We start from the raw sequence: 13,808 nt of genomic DNA on the forward strand, positions 1-13,808 counted from the left end.
AATTGTCTCTTGACCAAAGTTGACGAAACCAAGCTGTGGCACCAAAAGCTTGGTCACCTAAATCTCAGAAGCATGCAGAAAATTGTCTCTGAGAAAGCCATCATCGGTGTCCCAAACTTGAAAATTGTAGAAGGAAAAATTTGTGGTGAGTGCCAGATTGGGAAACAGGTCAAGACGTCTCACAAGATGGTGCAACATCTTACCACATCTCGTGTTCTGGAACTTCTTCACATGGACCTGATGGGACCGATGCAGGTCGAGAGCCTTGGAGGGAAGAGATACGTGTTCGTTTGTGTGGATGACTACTCCAGGTACACTTGGGTTGATTTTATTCGTGAGAAATCTGACACTTTTGCTGTTTTTGAAGCTCTATGTAAGAAGGTTCAGAGAGAAAAAGGAGAGAGCATAGGCAAAGTGATCAGAATCCGGAGTGATCATGGGAGGGAATTTGAGAACATGAGTTTTGCTAAGTTTTGTACTGAAGAAGGGATAGCTCATGAGTTCTCTGCTCCAATCACACCACAACAAAATGGAATTGTTGAAAGGACAAATCGAACCCTCCAAGAGATGGCTAGAGTGATGATGTTGGCCAAGGATATTCCACCACATTTCTGGGCTGAAGCTCTCAATACTGCCTGCCATATTCACAATAGAGTTACTATTCGTCCAGGTACTTCCAGCACTCTTTATGAAATATGGAGGGGGAGAAAGCCGAATGTGAAATACTTTCATGTCTTTGGTTCTGTTTGTTATATTCTTGCTGACAGAGATCCTCGGCGTAAATTTGACCCGAAAAGTGATGAAGGTATATTTCTTGGATATTCTAGAAATAGTCGTGCATACCGTGTTTTTAACAAACGCACTAAGACTATGATGGAATCCATAAATGTGGTGGTAAATGATGACCATAATGTTACTAACAGTCCTAATGATGAGGATGAAGTTTTTCCTAGTAACACAGATGCCAGGACAGACGCTGAAATCTCTTTGGACGACATCTCCACTGGTAATCCAAATGTCAGGACTGATGCTGATGACAAAGTAAGCGACATTGTTCCAGATGAAGGATCCTCTCCTGAGACTGAACAGAGAATTCCTTCCCGAAGAGTTCAGAAAAATCATCCGGCTCATGAGGTGATTGGCGAAATCAGTGAAGGAATAAAGACTCGTCCAAAACCTCCTGTTAACTACCGAGAGATGATTGGTAATCTCTGCTTTGTCTCTAAGATTGAACCTAAGATGGTTAATGAGGCTATTGATGATGAATACTGGGTTAATGCTATGCAAGAAGAACTTGGTCAGTTTGAAAGAAACGAAGTCTGGGAGCTGGTTCCTAAACCTGACAATGTGAATGTCATAGGAACTAAGTGGATTTTTAAGAATAAATCTGATGAACATGGTAATATAACTCGGAACAAAGCTAGACTTGTGGCGCAGGGCTATTCACAGGTGGAAGGCGTAGACTTTGATGAAACCTTTGCCCCGGTTGCGAGACTTGAAGCTATTAGACTTCTGCTTGGCATCTCGTGTCACCTGCAATTCAAGCTCTATCAGATGGATGTTAAGAGTGCCTTCCTCAATGGGTACCTGAATGAGGAAGTCTATGTTGCACAACCAAAAGGGTTTACAGATCCCAGCTCTCCACAGCATGTCTACAAACTCAGAAAAGCTCTCTATGGCCTTAAACAGGCTCCTCGTGCGTGGTATGAGAGACTGACCCAATTTCTTGTGCAGAATGGTTATACCCGTGGTGGCGTTGACAAGACTTTGTTCGTGAAAAAGGAGAATGGCAATCTCATGATAGCTCAGATCTATGTTGACGACGTCGTCTTTGGAGGAATGTCAAACAAGATGGTGGATCTTTTTGTTCGACAAATGCAGTCAGAGTTTGAGATGAGTATGGTCGGCGAATTAAACTACTTTCTGGGCTTTCAGATCAAACAAATGAGTGAGGGTATCTTCATTTCCCAAAGTAAGTATGCCAAAAACTTAGTGAAGAAGTTTGGCCTGGAAAAATCTTCTCACAAGCGGACCCCTGCCGCTACTCACATCAAACTCACTAAGGATGAGCATGGAGAATCTGTTGATCAAAGCCTCTACAGGAATATTATTGGCAGCCTTCTTTACCTCACTGCCAGCCGACCAGACATAGCCTACTCAGTAGGTGTATGCGCGCGCTATCAAGCCAATCCCAAAGCTAGTCATCTGGCTCAAGCTAAGCGAATCATAAGGTACATCTCAGGAACTGCTAACTTTGGCTTACTGTATACCTATGATACTTCTTCTACGCTTGTGGGATACTGTGATGCTGACTGGGCAGGTAGCACGGTTGATCGAAAGAGTACTTCTGGTGGATGTTTCTATCTTGGAAACAATCTCATCTCCTGGTTCAGCAAAAAGCAAAACTGTGTTTCTTTGTCCACAGCTGAGGCTGAATACATCGCTGCTGGGAGTAGTTGCACTCAACTCCTCTGGATGAAGCAGATGTTCGCTGAATATGATGTTGGACAAGATGTCATGACATTGTTCTGCGACAACATTAGCGCGATCAACATCTCTAAGAATCCAGTTCAACACAGTAAGACCAAGCACATTGAGATCAGACATCATTTCATTCGAGATCTTGTAGAAGAAAAGAAGATCAAACTCGAATACATTCACACCGAGAAACAGCTTGCAGATATTTTCACCAAGGCTTTGGATGCTAACCGGTTTGAAAATCTCAGATCTTCTCTTGGGTTATGCGTTATTGATCAATAGCAATCACTGTTTTTCGGAGGATTTTTTGGTCTTAACTTATGTGCTAATCCTTCGCTGATTCGTGTTCACTTTACTGTTGTGTTTTTTCTCTCATGGGCCCATGTATCTGGTTGGCCCATTCGACTGGTTTGCCGGGCTAAAATGCCAATTGTTGTCTCTCTGGGCCTAAGAACTATCAAGGCCCACTACATGTCACGACGTCGTATTTCTCCATGCCATGTTCTCACTCATGCAGACGGTTACTCTCCCAAGAAAGAAGGGGAAGTTATTTCTTGCTTGAATTTCGAAATTTCCCATTCTTCTTCGGCGCTCTTAATATTTGTTTCCCATATTTCCTTTCTTACCTCTTTTGACAGTTACCTGTGTGGCAGTTTCCTTATTTTTATTTTCAAAATGGTGGGTACAAGAAGCGGGATCAGTACCACTACTCCCTCCGGAAAAGTGAAAGCCACAATGAAGAAGAAAAATGTCGGGACAAGAAAGCCTGGTGCTGAGAGCAACATGCATGGAGTTAGGTTTCGAGGTCTGAGACCCAGCATACGCGCCGATGGTCAGGCCGGAGGTGCGATCGCTGGGTCATCGGTGCCTCCTGAGAACCCATCTCTTTCCGCCGCCCGAAGCGCAATTCTCAAGAAAGCTGCTCTCTCCATCGCTGACATCACAGGAAAAGCAAGCTCCAGCAGTTCCTCCTCAGAAAAGAGACAAGATAAAGCTGATCTCGAAGAAGAAGTTCGGTCTGGAGGATCCCCTATCGAGAGTCCTCACAAGATTGTTCGAGGTAACCCTAAAGCTCCTAATAATCAGGTTGATAGTTCTAAGGACAAGAATTCTCTTCCCCATGTTCATGAGGCTACTCCTGAGGATGCCATTGGAGGCATGATGGGCTTGAATAAAGATGTCACGAAAGTTGTGCCCACATCTTCTCTGGGGCAAAAGAGGAAGGGAGATCATGTTCAGGATGATGCAGAGGACATTCTCGCTTCTCTGAAGAAGAAGATTCAGAGAGATGATGATGTTTCCTTAGCCACTTTTCTGTCAAAGAAGAGGAAGAAGAAGAAGTCTCCAGAAGAAAGCACTTCTGCTGTCCCCATCCCTGTCCAGAAAAAGAAAAAGGAAAAGATGGGCATGATTAAGAAACGGGTTAAGAAGTCGGCTAAGACTCCCTTGTCTCCTGTTGTTGAGGAACAGGTGGTTGAAGAAGAAGAATCTGTTATCCCTCTTGGTTTGGGAAACAAGAGGTCTGTAGGAGGGCAAAAGCTGCCGAAGAATATCCTCGCTGCTCCCATGGATAATGTCTCCTTCCACAAAGAAGATGGTGTTCTCAAGTGGAGATATGTGTACCATCGCGCCATTTTTCCTGAAAAGGAATTATCCTCTGAGGCGCTGAAGATTGATGCCATTATGGAGCTCCTTCACGACGCCGAGATGCTGAGGACGGTCACTGGCATTGGGGTGTTCTATCCGGCGCTGGTAAAGGAATTCATTGTTAATCTCTCCCCTTCCTTTGATTCTCCAGAAGACCCAGAGTTCAGGAAGGTCTTTGTCAGAGGTCACTGCTTTGAGATCTCTCCTGATGTGATCAACAAGTTCTTGGGTCGTGGGAAGATCATCACAACTGATCGGGTACCTTCTCTGGACATCATCGCGCAAGAAATCACTGGAAACGAGACCAGGGTCTGGCCTTCAAAGGGAACATTGCCATCTGCCGAGCTTACTGTCAAATACTCCGTGCTGTATCGCATTGGCATCGCCAATTGGGCTCCCTCCTCTCATGGGTCAAGCATCACGGCAGATCTCGCTCGTCTCATTTTCCAAATAGGTATTCGCTCCTCGTTTGACTTTGGTGATTTTGTTTTTGATCATTTGGCAAAGCACGCCAAGTCTTTTGCTGTAAAGCTTCCCATTGGCTTCCCCTCTCTTATCACCGGGATCCTGCTTGATCAAAACAAGAACATCTTAAGAGGTTCAGATGTGGTGGGTAAACATCCCAGTGCCCTCACCTTCAGTCCCAAGTTGTTTGAAGGGAAACATACCGAAGATCTTGTCAGACCTTCTGACGAGACATCTGATGCCCCTGCGAGCAATGTTCACTTGAAATCCATGACAGAAGAAGTTCAGAGAAAGGTAGTGAAGGAACTTCTTGAAGAGGTCGAGAATCTGAGAAAGACAATCGAGAATCTCTCCTCCAGAAAAATCAAGTGCGAAGCTCTTATCAAGGACCTTACTGCCCCAAGCTCTGCTCAGCCAGGTCAAGCCGCTGGGTCTCATGTTTCTGAAGCCGCTGAAGAGTCTGAAACTGAAGATGATGAGTATGTCTCTGAGAGTGATCACGATATCGTTGGTTGATTCGTGTTTTTTTTTCTCTCTTTAAAAATCCTGGTCTGTAATATTCTCTTTTCAAGACTTCTCTTGCTACTGCTCCTGTGTGATTCAGACTAATGTGTTTCGTTTGGTTTGTAAGACAGCTCTCTCGTACTGTTTGATGAATGATATGCTGTTTCTCTAGTTCTCATTCCTTTTACAGGCTGTTGTTCCTTCCTCTGTGTTGAGTGTTCCTTGCCTTTGGTATCTTTTTGAGGCAATCAGGGGGAGAGGCGTCATAAGGTCATTTATTTTGACTCTCGCTCTGGTCATGACGCTTGTATGAGAACTGGTCCTGGAAGTGCTTGCCTAAAAAATAGCCAAAGGGGGAGATTGTTGATACGTTGTTTTGTTGGCTTTATTTTTTAGTGCAAGTGGTATGGAAAGATGTCGGTTGTTATGTTTTCACTTCTGGTTTGACATCTTTCCTCCTGTGTGCAGACAATATTTCTGGCAAGTTTCCAGTATTGAAAGATTGCTTTGCTGGTGACTTATTGCTGAGTTATTGCCTCGCTGCTGTCTTCATTACATGATATCTGCCTCGCTGGAGCCTTCATTACAAGATATCCTTCGCTGCTGCTTTTCATTGCATGATATTCGCTTTGATGGACGCTTTATTATGAGATATTCGCTTGAGGCCGGGTAAGGAAACCCGAGATATCTTCAAGGATTGTCCGCTGCTATAAAAGCCATGCGCTCTCCCTTAGCAGCTTCGACACTTTTGATCAAACACTCAGAGCTCTTAGACGTGCAAGACCGGCGGACTGGGAGGCTGTGTGTTTTGGTTTTAAGTGGTGTATTCTCTCAAACACTGTTCCACAGATTGAGTGTATGTGAGAGTTGGGCTCTTGTGTTCTCGTGATTGAAGGTTCACGTACTGCTGAAGACTGAAGGTCATCCGAGCCAGGAGGTTGCTCGAAGAGTGGAATTGAGACGGAGCTCAAATTCAGGGGGAGTCCCTGTCTAGGTGATCACTGGTAGTAATAGTCTCTAGGTTTTATTGATTTGTTGATTGTAATCAGATATAAACCTTGTGTGTACTATTGACTACATGATAGTGAAAATCCTTTCCACTGGCAGCGTGCCCCCAGATGTAGGTGTGTTTCACCGAACTGGGTAACCATATCTTGTGTACTTTGTTTACTGCATTGTTTTGTTGTTTATCCATATCTGTGTTCAAGCAAGTTGTCGGACACATTGTCAACACATTGTGTGCGACATCTTGCCTTTGCAACTAATCAGAATTTCAATATGAAAAAAGGGGCCGCCATTTGCTGAGGTAAATGCATGCCTCTCTCTATCCTTCAACCTTTTGATCAAGTCTTTGGGCTTTCCACTATGTTTCTTGGACCGGGCTCGTCTTGCTTCTTCATTTTTGAGTTGGGCTTTAATATTTTTCGGATAAGAGAAAATTCCTCGTAACAATGATCATGTTTAGCTGATAACTTGAGGTCAAATTGCATAATATGCCCTGATTGCAACGCAACAATTTTCGGCACAAGTCTTTGCACTCAGAACTTTCATAACAATGATCATGTTCAGATTGCATAATATGCCCGGATTGCGACGCAGCAATTTTCGGCACGTCTTTGCACTCAGAACTCAAGTCATTATTATATGAAGGGAAATTGCACCAACACTGTATAATAGACAATGGGTATTGACCTGTATTTGATTGTTTCCGGTGAATGGGGTTTTTCCAGTTACGAGCTGAAAAAGAATTGCACCAACACTCCACAGACCTGCTTGTATCAGGCTCCAAGGTTAGTAGGAAGACAGAACTAGCACTTTTCGGACTGGATTCCAAACCGAACACCATACTTTCAACAATGGAATCATTGAATAACAAACAACATTAATGATGGACAAATCGAGATATGTATACCCAGCTTGTTTTTTATTATCTTCCGTAAAAGATTTTTTCGTTTTGATTTACATCATTTATTTAGACTTGAATTCGTCCCACCAAATTCATTCTAATTTCAAAATACATATGTGCAAGTATTTTAATAAATGTAATGCGACAAACAAGCTTCTATGAACTGGTATTTAAATGTCTTTCATTTTCAAGTTCAATACATAACCGAGGAATAGAATAACAAAATTGCTACAGTTTATATATATATATATATATATATATATATATATATATATATATAGAAATACTAGATTTATTGCTGAAGTTTCCATGGTGTTGAGCTAGAGAATCCATTGACGATAGCTTGACGCTTACTCAACCAATTTTACTTAATGATTTTCATCCATTTTCTATAAGATTTTGAAAATTTTGGTTTTTCTTTTTTGTCGAGGAGAACGATTGATTTCCTCGACGTCTCTACTAAGTCATATCATTGGCTAACAAAAATGAGTGCAAATATCCAATTCCATTATAAATACCTTCTAATATGCAGTTTGCCCTCTCTCTCTCTCTCTCTCTCTCTCTCAAGTTCTTTCCATGGTGTTGAGCTAGAGAATCCATTGACGATAGCTTGAGGCTTACTCAACCGATTTTACTTAATGATTTTCATCCATTTTCTATAAGATTTCAAAAATTTTGGTTTTTCTACTTTGTCGAGGAGAACGATTGATTTCCTCGACGTCCCTACTAAGTCATATCATTGGCTAACAAAAATGAGTGCAGATATCCAATTCCATTATAAATACCTTCTAATATGCAGTTTGCCCTCTCTCTTTCTCTCTCTCTCTCTCTCTCTCTCTCAAGTTCTTTGCTTGGCTCGTTTCTTCTTATTTTAGAATTACTATGTTATTCTCGTTTTCTAGCTCTGTAGAGTTTATCCACACCAAGAAACATCACCACCAAATGGTGTGGGGTTTTTTTTTTCAAATTTGCATGATGGTCGGATAATATGTGTGGGGGTTAAAATTACCCTTTTTATTAGAAAAATTATATATTGGGCCTCTCGAAGCCCAATATTCGTGAAAAGCCGCCCTCAATTTTTCGACCCAACACATATTAATACATTATTTGGACTCGGCCCAAGTAAAGCTATCTCACCTCAACGAGCTCATTCTGATTTCAACCAACTCCTGACGAAGTCATAGTCAACACATAAATCTCGCCACAGATATCGGATCGAAGACGACTTAAATAACCAGGTGACATGTCAGACAGGAGTCGAAGTCATCAAATACGTGTCTCCGATGATTCCGCACCTCGACATACTATAAATTCTCTTCTTACAAGAGAATTTGCATGTTACCTTCTTACGCATCTAGATTATCAGCTCGCCATTTACTTATAATTAACCTTGAATTCGTCGATTATCTTCATAATCATCGACCTTGCTCTGTAATCAAAGTCCCGAAGTCAATGAAGCAATTCTTTTCTGTTTAAGTTTATGTTTGTTCTTTACGTTTAGCAACCCGTTTCAATTACGAAGTCTTTTGAGATCCACCTAATTAAAAAAAATCAAATAAACACTTTATCATAGTTTTCTTTGTGGTTGTTGAAGACTCGGATTCCAACATCAACAATATGCTCCTTTCTTTCTTCTACAACTTTCGAATAATATGCTAGGTAAGTTATCACAAAATCTCAAGGTGCCTTTGTTATTGAATTCTCTGCTCTGTTTATAAAATCTTAGCTACAGCTTATAATTGCATTCTATAATATGTGTGCTTTCGATTTGAAATTTGTTCATTATAGCCCGCTATACCAATACATGAAAGAAATCACTTTCCTTCATTTAGTATGTTTTCTTTCTCAAAAGCAATTGTGATTAAAACAAGAGAGAATGTATAAATGTCATGAAAATTGAGTCATACTGATGATGAGACCAAATTTACTAGCAGAAAGATATGAAGATGAAAACTCCATGTGTACATGAAAGAGAATGAAGCTTCCACATAGATGATTTATGCAAGACTCAAAGTCCTTCCCAACCCCGCAATGCCATGCTGGCAAAAAAAAAAAACAAAATCATCTTCACCTTTTCATGAAATCAAACTAAAAACTAAAGTAGGCATTGTAATCAGAGGCTTCATGCAAACCAAGTGCCATGGGCATATAGAAGATAATATATGCTGTGAGGAGGATAATCAGAGGCTTCATGCAAACCAAGTGCCTTGTAAGCCAAATTCATGGCGTGGCTTTGCATTGACTCTGACATATTGCTTGTTCACATGACCACTTTTCCCTCCAACATCGTAGATTTCAAAAGCCAGCGAAGAAGAAGAAATTCACTTATTTACAAAGTAAATGCTTTAGCTGTTGAGTTTGTGACTCAGAAATAAAATTGAGAGACACTACACACACACACACACACACACACACCCATGCGTAGGACTTCTTTGAAGTGGTAGAGATTTTACTCAGAATTAAACCATTTATTACTTTTGCAGATACGTGTGTATAGCTTTGTCTGCATCAGAACTTGCAGTCACAGATCTCACACCCAAAACATACACACACATATATACGTGTGTCGGTGTGTGTGTGTGTGTGTATCATCAGTGTGTATATATTGATGGCCTAGATTTTCATGTGTGCATATATGCTTTTGATATGTACCACATGCGTGAGCAGTTCACATACATACATTACATAAATTTGTATCATATTGGTTAGGTTGGACATAAATCAATAACATAAAAAAGGACCCTTAGAAATAAATAAATAAATAAATAAATAGTTGCGGCTTAAGAAGATTCGAATCTCCCCTGTTTCGTTGGGTGAAATTATTCCAAACGAAGACCATATCTTATACTTCAAATTTGGTAACGACAACCACCATCATCATTTCTTCAAACTTAACCAAGAAAATCTATAATAATTAAAAAAAAAATTATCTACAAACCGAAGCTCAAAGATTCAAGAGAGAAAAAGAGGTTGGTCTGGAAGAAGAAAGAATCTGTTTCTTGGAGGTCAAGAAAGGGGAGAAAGAAAACGGCTAGTTTTGAGGGAGAGGGCGGAGCAAGAAGACGCTGAGGTCGTGAGAGGGGGCGGAGTGGGGCCCGGGGTTGATGAGGTGGAAGGACTCGGAGTGGGCGCCGCCGACGACGTGCTCGAAGTTGGCGCGGATGTACATCACTTCCTCGAGGCCTGCGGCAGAGGGGGGGAGGACGCCGGCGCCGACCGTGGTGGCGCCCATGGCGGCCAGGAGGGATCGGACGGCGTCGGAGGGTCGGCGGCGGGCGGCGGCGGTGCCGAGGCGGCGGCCGTTGAGGAACGCCGTCCAGAGGGGGGCGGAGCGGAGGGGGCCGTCGCTCAGCGACTGGGACTCGAGGGCCAGCCGCACCGTCGGGGTCCGGTCGATCTCCGCTGCCAGGGCCGCCGTCACCACCGGCAGCTCCACCAGCAGCATCGGCCGCCGCCGGCACGACGACTGAACGCAGAACCACACGCGGCCTCGCCGGTGCCCGAATAGCGTCCCCGTCACCATCGCCCGCGACGCCCGCGGCGCTTTGTACACGCTTCTCCTTTCTTCTTCTTCTTCTTCCTCGGAGTCGCGGATTCTCTTGCCCCCGGAAAAGCAGGGGAGGAGGAGCTCGCGGAGGGATTTCTTGCCTTTTCTCATCGGAGAGAGAGGTGCGATCCGTTGGGTTTGGAAAATCAAGCTCTGCTCTTTCTTTCTTTCTTTCTTTCTTGCAAGATAAAGTGGGTAACGGAAGTTCTTAGACGGTGTGATCATCCCAGCATTTATATAGATAAGCTAGATTGTATGATGGTGGATCTGGGTATCCAGAATTCAACTTCGCTCTGACTCCGGGATTGTTGGATAGCTCGAACTAATTAAATATTAACTGTTCTTACCAAAAAAAAAAAATTGATGTGCTCAGTGAAGTTTTATTTTCGTCCTTCCAAATCCAAAGTCTTTTTTTTTTTTTTTTTTTTTTTTTTTTGCACGCCAATTAATTACATAATATAATAGTATGATTTGGTTTTGTTTCGAATACTAAAAAATATCATCCTTCATACGTTAAAAATGGGGAAAATATCAACAGTATCTCTTGTATTATAGAAATATTAGACATATCCCTTCGGTTTAACATAAATGACATATACCTCCCCTAAAAAAATGTTATATTACAAATTTCACCATTTTCGTTTATTTTTTACAAAAAAATAATTTGAACTCCCCAAAATACCCTTAATGAAATATTTTTTTATTTTCTATTCTATATATGAAAAAATTAAATTAAATTTTTTTTTTAAAAGATAAAGATTTTTTTTATATAGAGAGATTTTAATTTTTTTTTAATAAAATAATAAATAAATATTTATTTTATCAAGGGTATTTTGGGGAGTTCAAATTATTTTTTGTAAAAAATAAACGAAAAGGGTGAAATTTGTAATATAATATTTTTTTAGGGGAGATATATATCATTTATATTAAACTGAAGGGATATATCTGTTATTTCTAAAAATCGAAGGGATAAATCTCGCATTTCGATTAAACACAAGGGATATTATTGATATTTTCCCTTAAAAATGTACGTTTAATGATAATAATTAGGGAACTTTATTTATGAACTTTAATCAAAGCGCATTCCTATTTTTATTCAATATCATATACCAGTTGTAATATTGGTCTAGTGTTTATTATTTAATTATACGTTAGAAGATGTTACTTTATTTATGAACTTTAATCAAAGCGCATTCCTTTTTTTTATTCAATATCATATACCAGTTGTAATATTGGTCTAGTGTTTATTATTTAATTATACGTTAGAAGATGTTTATTTAATTTCTCAAGCAGCTATATAGCCCAATAGAACTTAAACTTTTGCAAAATAGTCATAGTTTGTCAACTATAAGCAAACTAGCCCAAGTAAGATTAATCTAGGCTGAATTAAATTTAATCCAACGAACTATAAAGACAGAATATAAGCTTTATAAAGGCTGAATTAAAATTATTCGAGGCAGAATTAAAAATCATAGTACTCTCAATTGGCTATTTTGCTATACCTGATGAAACTATGGCTATTTTGCAAAAGTCATAGTTTGAATTGACCACTTCATACCATTTTTCCTTTATTTATGTACCCATAAGACATTTTGGTTATTAGAATTTTTTTAATTTTTTGCTCGAAATTTTGCTGATTAGAAATTGGAACTGCTTCCCTCAAAAAAAAAAAAAAAAAAAAGAAAAGAAATTGGAACTGCCCATGATACCTTTAGTAATACCAACTATTATTTGACATTTTATAAAAATAACAAAAAATAGTTTTAAGAAAACAAAATTCAGCTGTTATCGAAGGGCCCCAAAATATTAATTCGCTTATCATTTAAATATTTTTGGGGCCCTTATATGTCAAAAATATTTAAATATTTAAATTTTTTTATATTTAAATTTTTTCTATTATCGAAGGACCCCAAAATATTAATTCGCCTATAACCCTTAATGAATTCGGGTGAGTTTGGGCCGGCCCTGCTAATGGATAATTTTTAATTAACTTATAAAACACTATGGAAAATACTTAATTAGAAAATAAATAAATAATGGAATGAATGATTGTGATAGACTTAACTAAAAAAAAACTATAGTCACGAGTCATGAGAAGATTAATTTGGGCCCATAAAATTATAGCTCGGGTCCAAGAGCAACATCACAAGTCCTTGCTCATTACCAAAAGACATTACTGAATGACAACAACTAGTTCGCGACACTAAGCCCACGATAAAGGGGTTCGCAACACGTCCACGGATACGCGGCAAGGGAAACAAACTACAGACATCTCAGCCGCCTATGGCGTATGGCTCCTCGATCAGTTCCCTCGTCGCGCATCTGCATAGTCCATCCTCGTTAGACGCATGTCTAGTCCCTCCTCCTAGGGTGCATAATCCTTCCTTGCCGGCCACCAGCTTCGTCCCTTAATGTTGAGTCCTCAAGGACCTGAGTACCCTTTTTGTCATTGACCCCGCCCCAGGCATGGCCCATGACCTCCAAGGTAATACATTGTCCTTTAAAAGTCGCAAGGTGACTCTCTCTCTCTCTCTCTCTCTCTCTCTCAACAAAGATGAGGTCTTATACCATCACTTTACTTAGCACAAATGACTAATATTGAGTATCGGAGCACGCGTCGAGTGAAATTCATTTTCGCCGCACTACTACAAAAAAAAAGAAAAAAAAGGCTTTTAGAAGCGACAAGGTAAAAAAATCGCTTATAATTGACTTTTAGAAGCGACTTCTAAAAGTCTGTCGCTTCTAAAATTTAGAAGCGACATCTCGCATTTAAAGTCGCATCTAAGTCACGTTCATGCATAATAGATGCGCATGACTAGAAACTTTTTTTTTTTTATGAAAAACAGTGATCATCCAAAAAAAATCTCTCCTCCAATAGTTCCTGTGACGTTTTGGATCTGATCTTTGAATGATTCATGTATTCTCACGCATCTTCCACAAAAAATGTAACTTAACGTATGAACGATCTTGAAAATTATTTTTAGAAAAAAAAAAAAAATAAACCACAGTCAACATTGTGCATAGTACTTAAGACTAAACCATCTTTACAATGTGTACTTTAAGTGAGATTCTGAATGGCATTAACATGTATTATATGAATGCAAAATTTGCAAAACTCGCATGAATGATGTATTTCTTTTAATAATAATGAGAAATAAGCCCACAATGATGACATATAATGGGGTCATTATCTACATCACTTGGATCAACACTACATTTTCATATGTAAGTATACTATGACGTTATTAAAATAAATATCTA

General features: G+C 40.1%; 1 protein-coding gene and 1 pseudogene across 1 annotated transcript; both read right to left on the reverse strand.

Moving 5' to 3' along the window:
• Window positions 1–8,887: 8,887 nt before the first annotated feature.
• Window positions 8,888–9,287, reverse strand: LOC149404368 (uncharacterized; annotated as a pseudogene).
• A 615-nt stretch (window positions 9,288–9,902) lies between these two features.
• LOC149404369 (protein MIZU-KUSSEI 1-like) lies at window positions 9,903–10,681 on the reverse strand. The gene has a single exon (XM_089607144.1). It carries the CDS (start codon window positions 10,656–10,658, stop codon window positions 10,032–10,034), a length of 627 nt encoding a protein of 208 aa, XP_089463270.1. The 5' UTR covers window positions 10,659–10,681; the 3' UTR covers window positions 9,903–10,031.
• Between the last annotated feature and the right edge of the window lie 3,127 nt (window positions 10,682–13,808).

Source organism: Urtica dioica, chromosome 2 (assembly GCF_054948205.1).
Source record: "Urtica dioica subsp. dioica isolate 48M chromosome 2, U.dioica_male_clone48M_v1_H2, whole genome shotgun sequence".
Lineage (NCBI taxonomy): Eukaryota > Viridiplantae > Streptophyta > Magnoliopsida > Rosales > Urticaceae > Urtica > Urtica dioica.

What these genes read in the sequence shown, in the direction of transcription:
- LOC149404369 (XM_089607144.1), bottom strand. Translation starts at nt 10,658, where the DNA reads ATGAGAAAAGGCAAGAAATCCCTCCGCGAGCTCCTCCTCCCCTGCTTT.